At 39.8% G+C, this 15508-nt stretch overlaps 1 protein-coding gene across 10 annotated transcripts in view; it reads right to left on the minus strand.

The window, feature by feature from the left end:
* PIAS2 (protein inhibitor of activated STAT 2) overlaps nucleotides 1-15508 on the minus strand; it is a 52564-nt gene that overhangs the window by 9130 nt on the left and 27926 nt on the right. For 8 of the 10 annotated variants that reach the window (XR_010919191.1, XR_010919190.1, XM_067545379.1 and 5 more), the window contains 6 exons: nucleotides 9243-9327; nucleotides 8492-8542; nucleotides 8281-8371; nucleotides 7035-7169; nucleotides 1410-1515; nucleotides 646-719 (listed from right to left, as the gene is read on the minus strand). Coding sequence is in view for 8 of the 10 variants with exons in the window: in XM_067545379.1 (XP_067401480.1) it covers nucleotides 646-719; nucleotides 1410-1515; nucleotides 7035-7169; nucleotides 8281-8371; nucleotides 8492-8542; nucleotides 9243-9327 (542 nt within the window). In the remaining 2 variants the exon portion in view is untranslated. The remainder of the gene's footprint in view (nucleotides 1-645; nucleotides 720-1409; nucleotides 1516-7034; nucleotides 7170-8280; nucleotides 8372-8491; nucleotides 8543-9242; nucleotides 9328-15508) is intronic. The other 2 variants (XM_067545380.1, XM_067545375.1) reach the window with 2 other exon arrangements.

A 15508-nucleotide genomic window follows, 5' to 3' on the forward strand; every position in this document is an offset into this window, starting at 1 on the left:
TAGAAGCCTTTCAATGTGTGCAGCTCCACCGTTTTGTCGGCAAAACTCCGTAGTGGAGACTAGCCCTAAATGTCAAGGCGCAGCACAGACTTTTTTAGCAGATTGTGCTGGTCCTATGCCAGTGTTCTAATGCTATGATTTTGTTACAGTAAAATGGTTTGAAGCATCCATAATATTTTGTACCTTTTAATCTAATGATCTCAAAGTGCTTTATGAAGACTGATTAGTGAAACCTGAGTTCTGAATTGGTAGTATGCCCAATGTATATGGTTAAACTGAAGAACAAAACAGGTAACTGAGCTCGTCACAGTCACACAAACAAATCAGTTACTAAGCTGGAAATAAAACCTAAGAGTTTTGATTCTCAGACATCTTGTTCTTGCTAAAGAGATTACACTGCTACATTACACTGGAAGCGCTCTCAGTATTTTTATGCTCTAACTTGTTGACTACTGTTTGTATTAAAAAACAAACAAACAAAAAAAACTTACTATACTACAGAATTCCTAACAGTAAAAGCTATTATACCAAGTTCTGAGTTGTGGGTCCTTTTACAATAATCCAACATTGAATTTAAGATGAATAAAAATAAAGAATCATTCTCCCAAAATTTAATTGCATATTATACTTCACAACTTCACTTACAGGACACATCAGAGATACCCGCAAACTGGTTGTGGCAATTTCGCTATCAGGATCAGCAGTCAGTTTTTCTTTAACTATTAAAATAAAAACCATTTTAATTATATTACATAATTAATTATGAAAAATACCATTCTTGTCACTCAGGTGTTTGAGCAGATACAGTTGGATTTATGTACTGTAAAGCCATTTAAACTGAGAAGTTGGTAAATCTGCTTGCAACAAGTTCCAAATTTGCATTGATTTCCTAGTGTAAGGCCCAATCCTGCAAATTCTGGCAGGCAGAGTGCTTACCTCCATCAAGAGTAATCCCGCTGACGGCCCACAGCAGTTAGCATTAGAGTGGTATCTGCAGGAGCAGGCCTTAGCCTATATATAGATGGAATCAGATACAAACTTTGAAGGGGGCCTACAAGAAAGTCTTTATACTTCAAAGGAAGGTTAATGGGACCTCATTCATGTGCAGAGATTAATGGATAGAGATGTCAACACAAGTGCTACATCTTAAAACCCACCATTGCAGAGGTGATCTTAGCAATATCAGGAGAGTGTCCACACACTAAATAGTGCTCCCTCATTGTCTGGACTGAGGCACAAAAGTGCAACAATGCTGATAACCTGCGCAAAAGCAGTCCAAGTTCTCTCTGTACTGGGGATAGAGGACTTTGGTAAATCTGCAATGCTGTAAATCTGATACCTTTCACCAATTCTAGATGAGGTTTTTTTTTGTTTTTTTTAAATAAAGTAGAAAAATTCAGCCAACTTACTTAGTGCTCTGGAATGGTCTGGGTTTCTGATACCTTTCATTTTTAACCTCTGCAAAAGAATGGCCGAAGTGAGCTGTCGAACAAGATATACAGACATGGAGTAATTCTACAAAGGAAAAAAAAAATGATTAAAGATGGAAAAGATTCCCTGCCTGCCTTTCATTTGGAAAAAATATTCAGTTTTATTTCATGCAATAACAGATGTACTTCACTATATATTAACAGATTATTCAAATATGATAATAGAATTAAACGTAAATCAATTCTCTGTTAGTTCAATAAAACAAATTATTATGCTTTTCTGAAATATTTCTATAGGTTAATCCTGGTGCAGCAATAGAATTTCTTCCCAAGTAAAGCCATTTATTAGTTTGCTGACCAAAGTCTGAAACTATTGCAATCAGTGGGTTAAATTCACAATTAATTCAAGACAGTGCACCTTTTCATAAAGTTCCACCCTCTTACGCCAACAGAAAACTTGGCCTGATATCAAGTGACTGTCAGTTTTATAGTAGGCATCTCAAAAGGTGACCCAAAACAGAATATAAAACTGTTCATACAAAAGCACATAATCCCCACTTAATCATTAGTGGGCATTTTAGACTAATACTAACACTGTTACTTTCTCCCATTTCTTCTCTTTAGCAGGCTCCCAAGTGAACAACTGCAGAAAAATAATCTTATATCTAGACATCTCCAATACTAGAAGTAGAGTGGATCAGAGCTCAAGAGGGGAGTTTGCCTCTGGGAAAAAGTAATAATGTAAAGATAGAAGAGACCCATTATGTAATTTCTTTCATCCTCCCTCCAGTGCAAGATAGTAATAACTGTATTATAGGGAACTATTTCGCAGTCTATATAAACTGGATTACAAGAACTGGACTCCCATACTTCACTTCATTCCTCAGTACTATAGATCTCACCATCAGAAATTTTTCCTGATTTAGTCTGTTTTCTCCTTCTTAACTGCAACCCTATACTCCCAGTTATACTTCCTTTTACTATGTCAGACACCACCTTCTCCCTTTCTTGTTATATACACCCTGGTAATGTTAGAAGGCATATCCCCCACAAAATTATCACAAACAAATGAAACAATATTTAACAATCTTCCTACAAATTCAGCACTCTTGGCCTCAAATTACTTTTGATGCTCTTCTCTGAACTCCCTCCAATTTGTCAAAATCTTTCTGGTCAAGCGCAGAACCGAACATACTATTTCAGGTATGGCCACACCCATTATCTCCCTGTGATCTGATACAACTTGCCACGTATGTGAACGTATTGATCTTTTTACTACATATATCAAACTCAAGTCTAGTCTGGTGTCCACTCATACCATTACTACTTTTGATGTTTTCCCATTATTGATCTGTTTTGGTCTACTTTTCCTTGGTTATATTTGTTTGCATTTTCTAAATCAAATATCAGTTTATAATTTTCTGTCCTCACTGGTGTTTAGCGCTTCTCCCCAATTCATAACTCTGATAGTTCCATTAACTTACTCATCACTTCTTCTAGATCACTGATGAAGACATTAAGACATTACAGTACCCCTACTAGACACTTCCCTCCAACAAAATTTGCTGCTTATAACCCTTTGTTTACAGTTCTTCAGCCAGTTTTCTTTCCTTCTAGCTGTGGTCTTATGGCTCCCATCACTGTAGTATCACACTGCTTCCTACATATTTAAACACAGAAACACTCCTAAGTATTTAAAGATAGAAATGAGAACATTTCTTTCTTTGAAGTCTGTTGGAGGAATAATTGTGTCCGAGTTGTCTATAGGCACGTGATGAGATTGAAGGAAGCCAAGTAAGGAAAAAACAAAAACAGATTTTGTATTATGGTAGAATCTCAGAGTTACAAACACCTTGGGAATGGAGGTTGTTTGTAACTCTGAAACGTTTGTAACTCTGAACAAAACATTATCATTATTCTTTCAAAAGTTCACTTTACTATGCAGAAGAAAAATGCTGCTTTTAACCATCTTAATTTAAATTAAACAAGCACCAAAATAGTTCTTACCTTGTCAAATTTTTTTTAAGCTTTCCTTTTTTTTTTTTTTTTTTTTTAAAAAGTAGTTTACATTTAACACAGTACTGTACTGCCTTGCTCTTTTTGTCTCTGCTGCTGCCTGATTGTGTACTTCCAGTTCCAAATGAGGTGCGTGGCTGACCAATCAGCTCTTATCTCTGAGGTTCTAAAGCAGTAAGGTCTATGGTCATGCTTATTTCTTGCGGGCACAAGTTCCATAGTCTAGATCCAGCTCCTGTGAAAGTTCTGCATTCACGAGCCTTCCACTACCAGTTAACAGATTTATCACTGGTGAATGTAGCTATTGTGGGAGGTCATGATCACTGAGGGAGAGGGGATTAATCAGATAGCTGAGACCAATACCATCAAGGGTTTTCAATTTTATGAGACAGACCTTGAACCCAGCTACAGCATTCAGGGCTCAATCCTGCAAGATGCTGAGCACTCTGACTTGGTTCTAGCAAAACACTTTACTATGTACTTAAATTACACTTTGTAAGTAGTCCCACACGCTTCAGTGTCAGAGTGCTTGGCACCTTGCACAAAGGAGCCTTGGGAACAAGTGCTGTGAGAACACCGCATTGACGTATTTGCAGCAATCCATGTCGCTATACAGATGGATTGATGTGTTTATCATCAGTTGAAGCTTGGCATAAGTTGTAGCGTGTTTGAAATGAGAGCTGTCTACTGACATTATAGCCCATGTTATCTGACCAGCTTTCCCGTGGCTTCGTACAGATGTTGAATAACAGGAGGGAATCATTCTGGGTTTTGTTATCTACATCTTACTGATTTCCTCTCTAATATTTATTTTACAAAATGTAGTTGTCAGGATGTATTAGTAAGAGCATTGTCAACAGATCGAGGGAAGGGATTATTCCCCTCTATTCGACACTGCTGAGGCCACATTTGGAGAATTCTGTCCAGTTTTGGGCCCTCCACTACAGAAAGGATGTAGACAAACTGGAGAGAGTCCAGAGGAGGGCAACGAAAATGATTAGGGGGCTGGAGCACATGACTTATGAGAAGAGGCTGAGGTAACTAGACTTGTTTAGTCTGCAGAAGAGAAGTGTGAGGGGGGATTTGATAGCAGCCTTTAACTACCTGAAGGGGGGGGAAAGGGTTTCCAGGGAGGCTGTTCTCAATGGTAGTAGATGACAGAACAAGGAGCAATGGTCTCAAGTTGCGGTGGGGGAGGTCTAGGTTGGATGTTAGGAAAAAAAATTCACTTGGAGGGTGGTGAAGCACTGGAATGAGTTATCGTTCCTACCATCCTAGGAAGGTGGCGGAATCTCCATCCTTAAGAGGTTTTTAAAGTGTGACTTGACAAAGCCCTGGTTGGGATGATTTAGTTGGGGTTTATCCTGCTTTGAGCAGGGGTTAGACTAGATGACCCCTGAGGTCCCTTTCAACCCTAATCTTCTATGATTCTATGATCAATCCTCATTCCTTTTTTGAGTAAAGATACTACATTTTTCTGGCACCTCACCATTTTTCCTAATTTTAGTACTAAAATGTCAGTCACAGAGCAAGGAACTTGCTAACTCACTTAATATCAGATTGACTATCTTCCAAACCAGCTAAATTATAGATGTTGAAATTTTTCAAGTATTCCCTTACCAGCTCTTTATTAATAGCCATTTGTATATGGTATTCCTCACCTCCCAGTTGTCCAAACTGCTTTTCTTTAGCTTTCTTGTCCGACATTTTAAAAACAAATTCAGTATCAACCTTTTACAGTGATCATTGATTTCCCTCCTTTATTAAAACCCACTTCCTTCTGGTACTAATGTTTTCTCTAATACATTTATTTCTAAGCGACCCTTATTCCCTTTATCCTCTTTGAAAGTATGTCTACACTACAAACAAGTTAAAATAGCACTGAAGACACCGCAATTCGGCTTTTAACTCGGGGAAGTAACTTGAGCTGAAGTCCACAAGGGAGCCTGGTGTTGAACTTGAGCTACTAACCCAAGCTCAAGGCAGAATTGTCATATCTTCACTGACACTTTAGCTTACGTTAGCTAATGTAAGCTAACTAACCCACAATAAGGATGCTTTTTTGCAGCATAGCACAAACCCATTCTGCTCTTTTGCTGATTTGTTTTCTCGTTGAAAACTTTACATGATTCTATAACTTTGCATGCCCGACTCTCACTTATAATGTTTTGTTTTTTAAAAAAGAAGTCTCACATCTTTCAGCAGCTCCCAATCTCATTTTACATTACACAATTTATGTCACTAACTTACTGCACTCCACTCACATCCTGGGCAGTGAAAATAGACTAATCAGTTTCTTTTTCTGGTTTTCATGCACTGGTAGAATGCTGTAATACTTGAACCGCACACACTGAAGAGGAGTGTTTCCATTCTAACAAACAGTTTTCATTTGAATTTTAAAAAAGGATCAGGAAAACAGTTCTATTAATATAGGTCTTTTTTAAGAAAAAAAATCTTAAAACCTAAAATTTGGGATAAGGCCAAGTCAAGTAGTTTTTGTATTTTCATAAGAAAGTGAGTTTATCTAGAGCAGCCATAGGACTTGGGTCTCAGTGTGTGAGAGCCTCCACCCTCCTGTCACTTGCAGTTGAAAAAACACTTCTTTTCCACTAGAAACAACTAAAGCTTTCTATAAATTAAAAGTTGTATCATAGCTGCCTTAGAAAAATGGAGACCAGGGAAAGGAGAGAAATCTTCTATGCAGCTTTACTTCAAGTCTCTTCCCCTCCACTCATCCAAAGGGCTGAGTGACTTCAGAAGGACCAGGCTCCATTTGCAACAGAGGATATAATCCCAAACAATTATGTACATCCATCGGTTTGGTCATGAGCACTGCCACTGAACTTAATGAGAGAGAAAAACTGGAAATTTAACAGTTGTTTCCAGTAATTTCTTTTGTTTACTAATTATTGTGATATTAAAATTGATTTAATACAAACATTACTGAAAAATGAACAGCATTTGGGCAGAAAATAGGAAACAAACACATGTCTGCATGAGGGTGGCTGGAGACAAGGCAGGTCCAATCATTTTCAGAATGCTGCTCCAGAACCCACTGCCGTCTCTTACTGATCTTATTGGACAAGTGCCTGTAGAAGACTCATGCTACAGAGCATTTTCTTTGTCACATACTACATCAAGTTAGGAATGGCAAGATCCTCTCGCTGCTAGTCATTTTTATTATACTTCACCTCGCTACAAACAAACAATAAAAAGTTCTCAGAAGTGATTCTAAAAAGTCTTTTACATCATTGTTTTACTTTAATAAATTGCAGGTGAAATGCTGGCACTGCAGAACTCACTGGAGTTTTGCCATTGACTTCCATGAGACCGGGATTTCTCCCATTAATCATGTGCACACTGTATGGAACTTTTCTGCAAGCAATACATTCTTGCAAACAGTTTAACTTTTCATTAAAGCTTCTAAAATAAGTCTTTTCTTCCTAGCAAGCTCCTGGATGGGAAGAGAGTTGAAATCTTTACAATAAAGGAGAACAGGCAATATATGTGTTAGCACACAGCAACAATCAGAACAGAAAAGGAGTAATACTGAATGAGGCTATTCACATACTAAAAAGAACAGTTTACCTTCCCAATTTCAGATGCCCAAGAAATGGAGATCTGGTTTGGCACAGCTGATGATAATCTAACTAGAGATGTAATATTCAAGGGGCGCCCGGGTCGCTTCTGCTCAATCCCATTTTTTGGTGGTGGAGCATATCCCTGCAGTAGCGAAGCAAAAAAAAGTATCTTTCTAAAAGTTTTAGGAACTCCTTTGACTGTACTCTGAAATCTATCAAACAGAAATTTTTATACAAAAGTAAAAATACTGGTTTTTTGGATTTTATTTTTGGCATTCCTTTTGTAGTTTATCATCACAAATCATATACGTACTTACCCTTTTCTCCCACCCCAATAAGCCTCTTGTAATCACTAGCAAAGAGACTTCACTTCCATCTAGGGACTGGGTATGCATCAAGTTACATGCTCTGTCCTGAAACTGTTCTCAACATAGATTTCTGTAGCACCCATCAACAACATAGTGCATGGGTGCCCTTTACAGAGCTGTATAAAGATTATCTGTAAATGGGTAAAGCTCTCCTTCCTTTTCATCTATCCTCAAGCTTTAGAATCCTAGTGCATAGGAGTCACAACCTTGCCCAAATGTTAATTGTTATGAAAACACCTGTCTGTAGAAATGAGTCTCACTTTAGCCTTCTCCATGCTAAGGAAATTTTGCAAATGTTTTCTACAGTTGCTAACATTGTTTGGCTCCACCATCATCAATGTTTGAAGCCCTAATATTTGTCTGTCCTTCAACCTCACCATGAATATTGCTATATCCCCACAGCCGTAAATGGCTCAAATTTTGGAGTGAGCTATCTTCTAAGAAGAAATTTCCTCACAACTCAAGGAATTCAAGCCACATACTGAGCAAAAAAACCACACCCATATTAAAAACAGGCTACGCACAACCAAACCAAACCTGAGATCTGAGATTTTGCAGAGGCAATGTACGCGTCCACAAAGCCAGAGTCAGAATTTTTAGAAAAATCTTTATGCTGCAACTTCTTTGGCACAAATGGATCAAAAAAATATCTGCGCACTACTTTTAATGTGTAAAATGCTAAATATTAGCATTGGTGTCTTAGTGGTCACCAGTGCCTGGTATACATACACATCAGTAACCGCACAGGCAAGTTAGACATGAAGTTGTGTGAATATTTTTGGAAAAAGTCAGGCTCTTCCCCCACCGTCTCTCCCTCACTTTAGTCTTTAAGCAAACTAATCTATCAGCAAAAGCTACATATTAAATAGAATTTCAATAACTTACCGGCAATGGAAATAGCTTCCCATTTACTTTAATGCACAAACTATTGGGATAGTTATCCTCTTGAGAGCAGCTAGTCTCTGCTAGGCATAATCTATTTCCAAAAGACAAATTTCATTTTTAATTGGCATTACACTCAGAAAACTATTTGCACATGTTAAAATATACAAAAATGACTAAGTACAAATTTAATGGAAGAAAAACCCTAAATCACCTTAGCTGAACTTGGACTGTGTAATCCCTCCTGCCTCCTGGCAAGAAGTCCCTGTTGGGGGGGTGGGGAGGGGAAGGGGGGAGAGAGAAAAAAAAAAAGAAAGTCCATTGAGAAAGAGAGGCAGGCGGAAAACAAAGTCTCACCCCCAATTTATCACATAGAAAAAAAGGACAGACTTGCTTCAACATTTCCAGGTACTTTCAAGTTTCTCACTACCAAACTACCCATGCAATACAAAAACAAAGCACTGGTAGCCAAAACAATCTATTTGTATTAATTAAAACAATAAACAAGGCCTGTGTCTTCCCTCCATCAAGGTTTTGGGACTAGGAAGGGGTTTGTGTGGTGAGGGAAGAAAAATCTGACACCACCTAAGATGGGAACCAGCCTCAAGGTGGTCCTCCCCACGGCGTGTTCCACTGACAAACAAAGAAGCAGCCTCCCACCCCAGCAGCCAGGGAACACAGGGAGAAAACAGTCTGTCACTCTCACAGCAGCTGCGAAGGCTATTTGATTTCAAATAATCCAGTCCCATCTTCTTATCTAATGCCCTGATGATGCAGGATTTTCCTCCAACATAAACATAATGACTAATTTTAGGTGTACTGAATAATAGGCTCCCACCACTTTACTTGAGAGATTGTTCCACAGGCAGTCAAGAGATATGAAGATTTTTCTAACATTCCCCTGCAGCCTCGCAAAAGCACTGATTTAACATGCTCACAAATAAATACCAGGCACTCCCTCTTACCTGGAAATGCAGATTTCTCTGACTTGCTGAGGTGTTAGAGCAAAGATAAAAAACTTCTCTTGGAACCTCTGAATACTGCTCTGTACTGAGAGAAGACATGTAATGCAGGTTTAAACAGAATGGTCCGCTAACAAAAGTCCACATTCCTGCAAGGGTGGTAAATTTTTTTTTCTTTTAATATTAAGAGTCCACACCTCTGCTTTCTTGGACAAAACAAAGTTCACATAATAATGGAGTTGCTGTTGATTGCATGCAATTGTCAATGGAGAAGTATGGATATGAGTAATTCAATTATAGTCAGAAAGCTTAATACTAAAATTACATTTATTACTAAAATGACATTTGCTCTCTTCAGAAGCTTGGAAAACTAGCTTTATTTTATTCCTAGATTTTACAAGAGATTATATAGAGTTGAAGTGTCCCAGAATTTTCACATGCTGTCAGGAGAACACACAATGCAAACAGCAACCCTGCATTTCCTCCCCCATGCCCCCATAAAATATAATAAGCAGAGTTTGAAGCATTATAGTAAGTAGTTATAAGACAAGCACGTGCACAAATTGTTGTTATTGGCCAGGTAGAAATGAATGATTAACTGGAAAAGTGCTTTAATCTCAGGAGTGGTGAAAGAAGTTGCACCTTTGGAAACTTCCAACCCTGAGTGCTAGAGAAAACCAGCTAGAGCTAGACTAAATGTGTCTGGGGATCCCCCTCGTGAATAGTTAAGGTAGGAAATCGGACTAATAGCAGAATCCTCTCCGGCCATTAGTGGTGGTAAATATTTTTGTTTTAATTGAGAACAGAATGGAAAATTTGATACCTTATGGATTTATTTTCTGGAATTTTCTTTTCTCCCATAACAGTGAAGCAGTTCAGACTTGTTTACCAGTTTGGGGGCTCTCCATTTATCCTCCCTGTCAGTGAGAAAGGCCCCTGAAATTTTCATCTCTTAAAAGGAGAAAAGAGTGGGTCCGGGTTTAGAGATTTTTCTTCTATGGCTCCAAAAACGGTCTATAAAAACCTAGGATTGCAACAGGCAAATTGGAAGCACTAAACTGCCATGCTGATTGTACAACTGAAAGCAGAGAATTTGTGGCAAGGGAAGAAGTGGCGTGGTCAAGCCCCTGAACTCCTGTGCCTCACAGGAAAGCATGAGCTGCCCATATTTAAAAGAAAGGCGTAATCCAGAAATCTCAGACTGTGGGGGAAGGGTCAGGATCAGGAACCAGAAAATATTACAAGTTTTTCTTACCCTGCAGAAGGGGGATTAAGGATGGTCCATGGGTCCTTTTGCTTGAGCTGATAAAGCCTCATGATCGTTTGGAAAGGCCAATGTAATACGCCTACCTGTGTGTGGTTTGGGGTTTTCTTGGTTTTTTTTTTAAAAGATAAAAACTACACTGTATTGCTAGCATGTAGATACGTGAACTACTCATCCATTCAAAAGTCATATGGGAATAACTATACCCCTGAGCTCTTCAACTGTAAGAGTCTATTTGCCCTCCAAATCCCTAATTCTCAAATACACCCGGTGATTTGTTTGTTCCCGGTCTCAAGAGCCTTCCTGGATCTACTAAACGGAATTATGCATAATCCAAGGTCTGTTTATTTTAAAATGAGTTCTCTTACACACACAATCAGTAGTTATCTATCTAGATATAGATCATGTATAATTAATATGGAACTAATTATTATACTAAGTAATGCGCGGTGTATGGCTGGGCTTTAGCCAATCTTTAAACATTGGTTTGTAGAGCTTGATGTGCACTTTACTCAAATAGACAGTATAAATGGCATTGTAAGGGTTCATTCTCTCACAATAAAACTCTAAATCAAGCATATCTAGTTTAATTTTTTTTTAAGTGTGTTTTTCCTGTCAGTCCTACAAACAACCTGGGATTTGAACATCAAGTTAAATTCTTGACTTCTGCGTCATCATCAGGCAAAATTCTTGGACACACTGACAACTGTACAGAACAAAAAAAAACTGTTACTTACTCAAGTCAAGGAACCGATCTGCTGGGTAAAGGTGGTGACATTCCTCCCTGCCCTCCAAAGTCACTTGTACAGCAGCACTCTAATATGGACACCAGCTGAAACCACCGATAACTATTTATTCTATTATTGAATTTCCAGCAGTGAATAGGTTTGTCAACTATGCTCATCCTTTGGCCCCAAATTCTTCATCAAATACAGGATAAATGCCACCCTGGCCAGCAGCTTTTCCTCTTTTAGTGGCCATGAGACCCTTGTTTTCTTCTTCTATGACTGCAGGAATATAGAGGTGAAGTGGCAGGACATTTTTGGATGTTTAGAAAGAGCTCTTTCTATACATGTGCCAACTGGTCAGTTTTGGTTTTCTAATGACAAAGGTGGGTAAGGTGATAGTATTGGCAGTCACTTTTGGTTGACTGTGTTATTCCCAGGTCAGTGACTTCAAGCTCACGGAAAAGTGCCCAGACTTTACTACTAGAATGAGTGTAGAGAAGACCCTTCATTGTTTTGTTCCATCTTTTCAGGCATGCAGAGTTCAAGGACTATTAGTGCTTTTGCTGCACTCAGATCATAGCTCTTCTCATACTCTTCAAAAAGAATGCTTTTGTCACAAGGAGCATAGACCATGCGATAGCTGCAAGAACGTATTTCACAGCACCTTTGATAGAAGATAAACAAGGTGGTCATAGATTTCTGGGATTGACCTGATAGGCTGTATCCTTTCTAAAACTGCTGGGGCATATGCAACTGTGACGAAGAGGAGATATTTTTAATGTCTTCTCTGAATACTCTGTGTGTGCCTCTGTTTCCCCTAGTTACTCATGTATTTCGGTGTTGGGTTAAGGGTGTGTAACCTTTGTAGTGACCACTAGAGGGCAGGTGTGGCTGCCTTTAGCTACCTGAGCACAGACAATGGCTGGAACCCATCCCTTACAAAGGTGGTGGAGAGCAGGGGAGGGGTCGGGTGACCTTCTTGCCTGGGAAAACAGACAAAGGCAATGGAAGGAGGGAGGTATGTTTGGGGCGGGATGGCTGAAAGGGCCAGTCCCCTGGGGGGGATTGCACAGGGCAGAGACCAAGAATGGGGCTCTGGTACTTCCCAGTTGGTCATTGCTGTAACTTTTTTATTCATCTGCTAACAAAAGTCTTTCTATGCTGTGATCCTGAGAATTAATAAATCCTTCTGACTTCCATGCTGGCTGTGAATTGCTTCTGACTGCAAGGCGAGGTGCCTGGCTCCTTTGGGAGTGTCAGAGCTCCCCAGGCATCCCATCCAGGGAGACTCACTTTGCAGAGCTCAGGCAGAGCAGTAGTGCTGAATGCTCGGTGGCCAGGTTCAGGAGGCGGCTGCACTAGTGTAAGGGGACCTGAGGGTAGGCCCGCTCCACTGGAGTCCTGATTGGCTTCACCCTGAGTGGTTTCAGAGCTCTGTTTCTGTGGGACTCCATCACAGCAACTCAGTTCACTTTTCAGAAAATCCAACACAGTTAAGCTGACTTGCAGAATAGCAGAGCGATGCTGGCTGCAAGGAAAGTTTCCAAGCACTGTTCGTGAAGCTTGCAGAGGAACACCACTATTGTCTTTCATCAGAAAGCAGAGGTCCGGGTTGTGTTCAGTGTTCCATCTGCCAGAGCAAGAAGTCCCTGGTTGTTTAGGTTCTAAAAGAAGGTAGACATCTGCAAACGAGGCCCTATTGTGAGTGGTGGCTACTGAAGTCTCCAAGGTACACAGCAAAATGGGGGGGAAAAAATGGTAATGCAGGTTTCAGCAATTCAAGATTTGGAGGTTTGTAAGCATTCATTATGGTCAGTTCAATTTTTACTGCAGCAACATGAATTTCCATGGTCCTGGTTCCTCCATGACTGAGGCATCTTTAAGACCATGCCTAGGCTGCACTTAATGTCGTTCACAGTGGCAATGAGTCATGAATTTTGCATCTTGCAGTTTGCTCAGTTTGCAGCATGAATTTCTTGGTAGATCATCATCAGTGTTATTCACCTTAAGAACTCTTAACAGATAAAACAATCAGAGTTCTGTGGCACTTTAAAGAATAACAAATTTAATATTTAATTTGTTAGTCTTTAAAGTGCCACTGAACTCTCGTTGTTTTTGCTGTATACAGACTAACACGGCTACCCCTCTGGAACTATTCTTAAAAAGTTAGTCATACTTAGCAGATGACAAGCCTAAATATCGGTCATGAAGTGATAGTCATTGCCCTCTTCAAATATGGGAAGCCAAAACAAGATACTGCCAGCCACCGCCCATCATCACTCCTCTTCACAACAACTTGCAAGTTAATAGAGGGGGTCTTACTGACCCATCTCACTACACCTTTGAGGATGCACATGGCTTTGAAAGACTGAAAAATGTTTCAGCTGAAAATATGTTTTAAAGTCAATCCACAAGCATGATACCCACCAGGGAGGAGGAAAAGGGGTTTAATTGCTTCAGGAATGTAAAGTGTTGCACAGTGGTGCTTTTATATTGTGGTCGGCTTCTCATGGTGGGAATACCTGTCCATTTCCCCTCCCTGGATTTAGCATTAATGTGTATCAAGTCTCCCCTTGTTGCCAGCAGTTCCCTATGTAGTAATCATTTAAGGCAACTGTCACGTTGGCTGGATAAGGGGGGCCCTTGAGGTGTATTCAGGAGCTCTAATTACTCTCTTCTACACCAGTCTCACGTTGGGGGTGTCACGCTGGCTGGATTTGGGCATTTATTATATTGTTTGACATCAGTATGTCAAAATCATAGTAATTCATGTAAGATATGCCATGTCAGGTACTGTTAGAAAGGCTATAATGTGCTAAGTAAGATGATGATGTTTATGTTCATGTGTTATATGTGTAATGGAAGTTATAGATATGTTTGATATATCAGTATTTCAAACTGTGCTGTTTGGGTAACACCTCAGACAGGATGGCTGCAGAACAATAGCCTGCTTAATGGCCCATTGAGACATTCACAGGTGCAAGGGGCCCAGGGGGAGAAGCCAGGGATATACCTGATGAGTCACCAGGACTTGCTCATGGGACTCTGGACTCCATTTTGGTACCTATGAAATTCCACAAGCAACATGGCAAGGGCCAGAGGACATAAAAAGGCAGAGGCCTGGGATCCATCTTGTCTTCAATCCTGTTCAGCTTCAGCCATCTATCTACCTCTGGATCAAGTCATCTGCAACTGAAGCTGTGAAACAAAGGACTGAGACTCATCCAGGTACTGGATGTATACCAGAGGGACTATTCAAGCCTGCTAACTCCACAATTCTCCTAGAAACCTGATATATATAGACTTTCCAGTTATTTTTATGTATGTGATTGCTTTACTCCTTTAACATTTCTCTTATAGTTTCTCTCTTTTTATAATAAACCTTTAGTTTTAGTTATTAAAGGATTGGCTGGCAGCGTGGTATTTTGGGTAAGATCCAAACTTATATTGATCTGATACTGTGGCTGATCCTTTGGGATCAGGGGGAACCTTTTTGGTAAAGAGCATAGAGTTTAAATAACTGGTCTCTTTACTGGACCTAGTGGCGGATTGGGGGCCGGAGACTGAAATGCAGCAAAGGGGGCTGTGTGTATTTGTTTACTGGCTTCTTGATAACCGGTTTGGGGAATCAGAAGCACAGTTTGTGGCTGGTTGGGAAGTCTGACTTCAGCATCACCCACCAGTGTTGGGAGAATCTGCTACAGCCTGCCCCGCCCTTGACATTTTCAGGTGGCTGCCCTAGGCACGAAAGGGTCACAGCAACTATGCTGTTTGGTTCTATACTCTGTCTAATTCAATGTTATCTGCCAAGACCATCAATTGCATTTACAAAACAACTGCAAAAGATAGAAAAGTTCTTGTTTCATGTCTATTTGGTTGGTTTAGATGGTAAAGAAACCTGCTAAAAATCCTATATGAAATCTGCACTTGGCTACAAAAAATATCCCTAATTAATGGTGTTTCATCATGTCTAAAACAAAAGCAGCTCCACAAGTCCCGTGAAAGTGGAGAACACTAGAGTCACAATGCCCTGTACTTTCAAAATATAAAGCCCTACAGAAATACTAACAAAAAAGAAGCTTCAATACCATTGGAAGATAGAGAGGTACTTAACCAGCATCCCATCACAAAGAGATATACAACAACTGAAAAAGGTACAGAGAAGGACAACAAAAATATTTAGGGGCATGGAACAGCTTCCATACGAGGAAAGATTAAAAGGACTGGTACTGTTCAGTTTAGAAAAGAGAGAGCAAAATAGCGGGGGCGGGGGGAGG

The sequence above is a fragment of the Emydura macquarii genome, unplaced genomic scaffold, assembly GCF_026122565.2.
Source record: "Emydura macquarii macquarii isolate MOO-44397 ecotype Brisbane River unplaced genomic scaffold, CSIRO-AGI_Emac_v2 contig_1045, whole genome shotgun sequence".
Classification (NCBI taxonomy): Eukaryota; Metazoa; Chordata; order Testudines; family Chelidae; genus Emydura; species Emydura macquarii.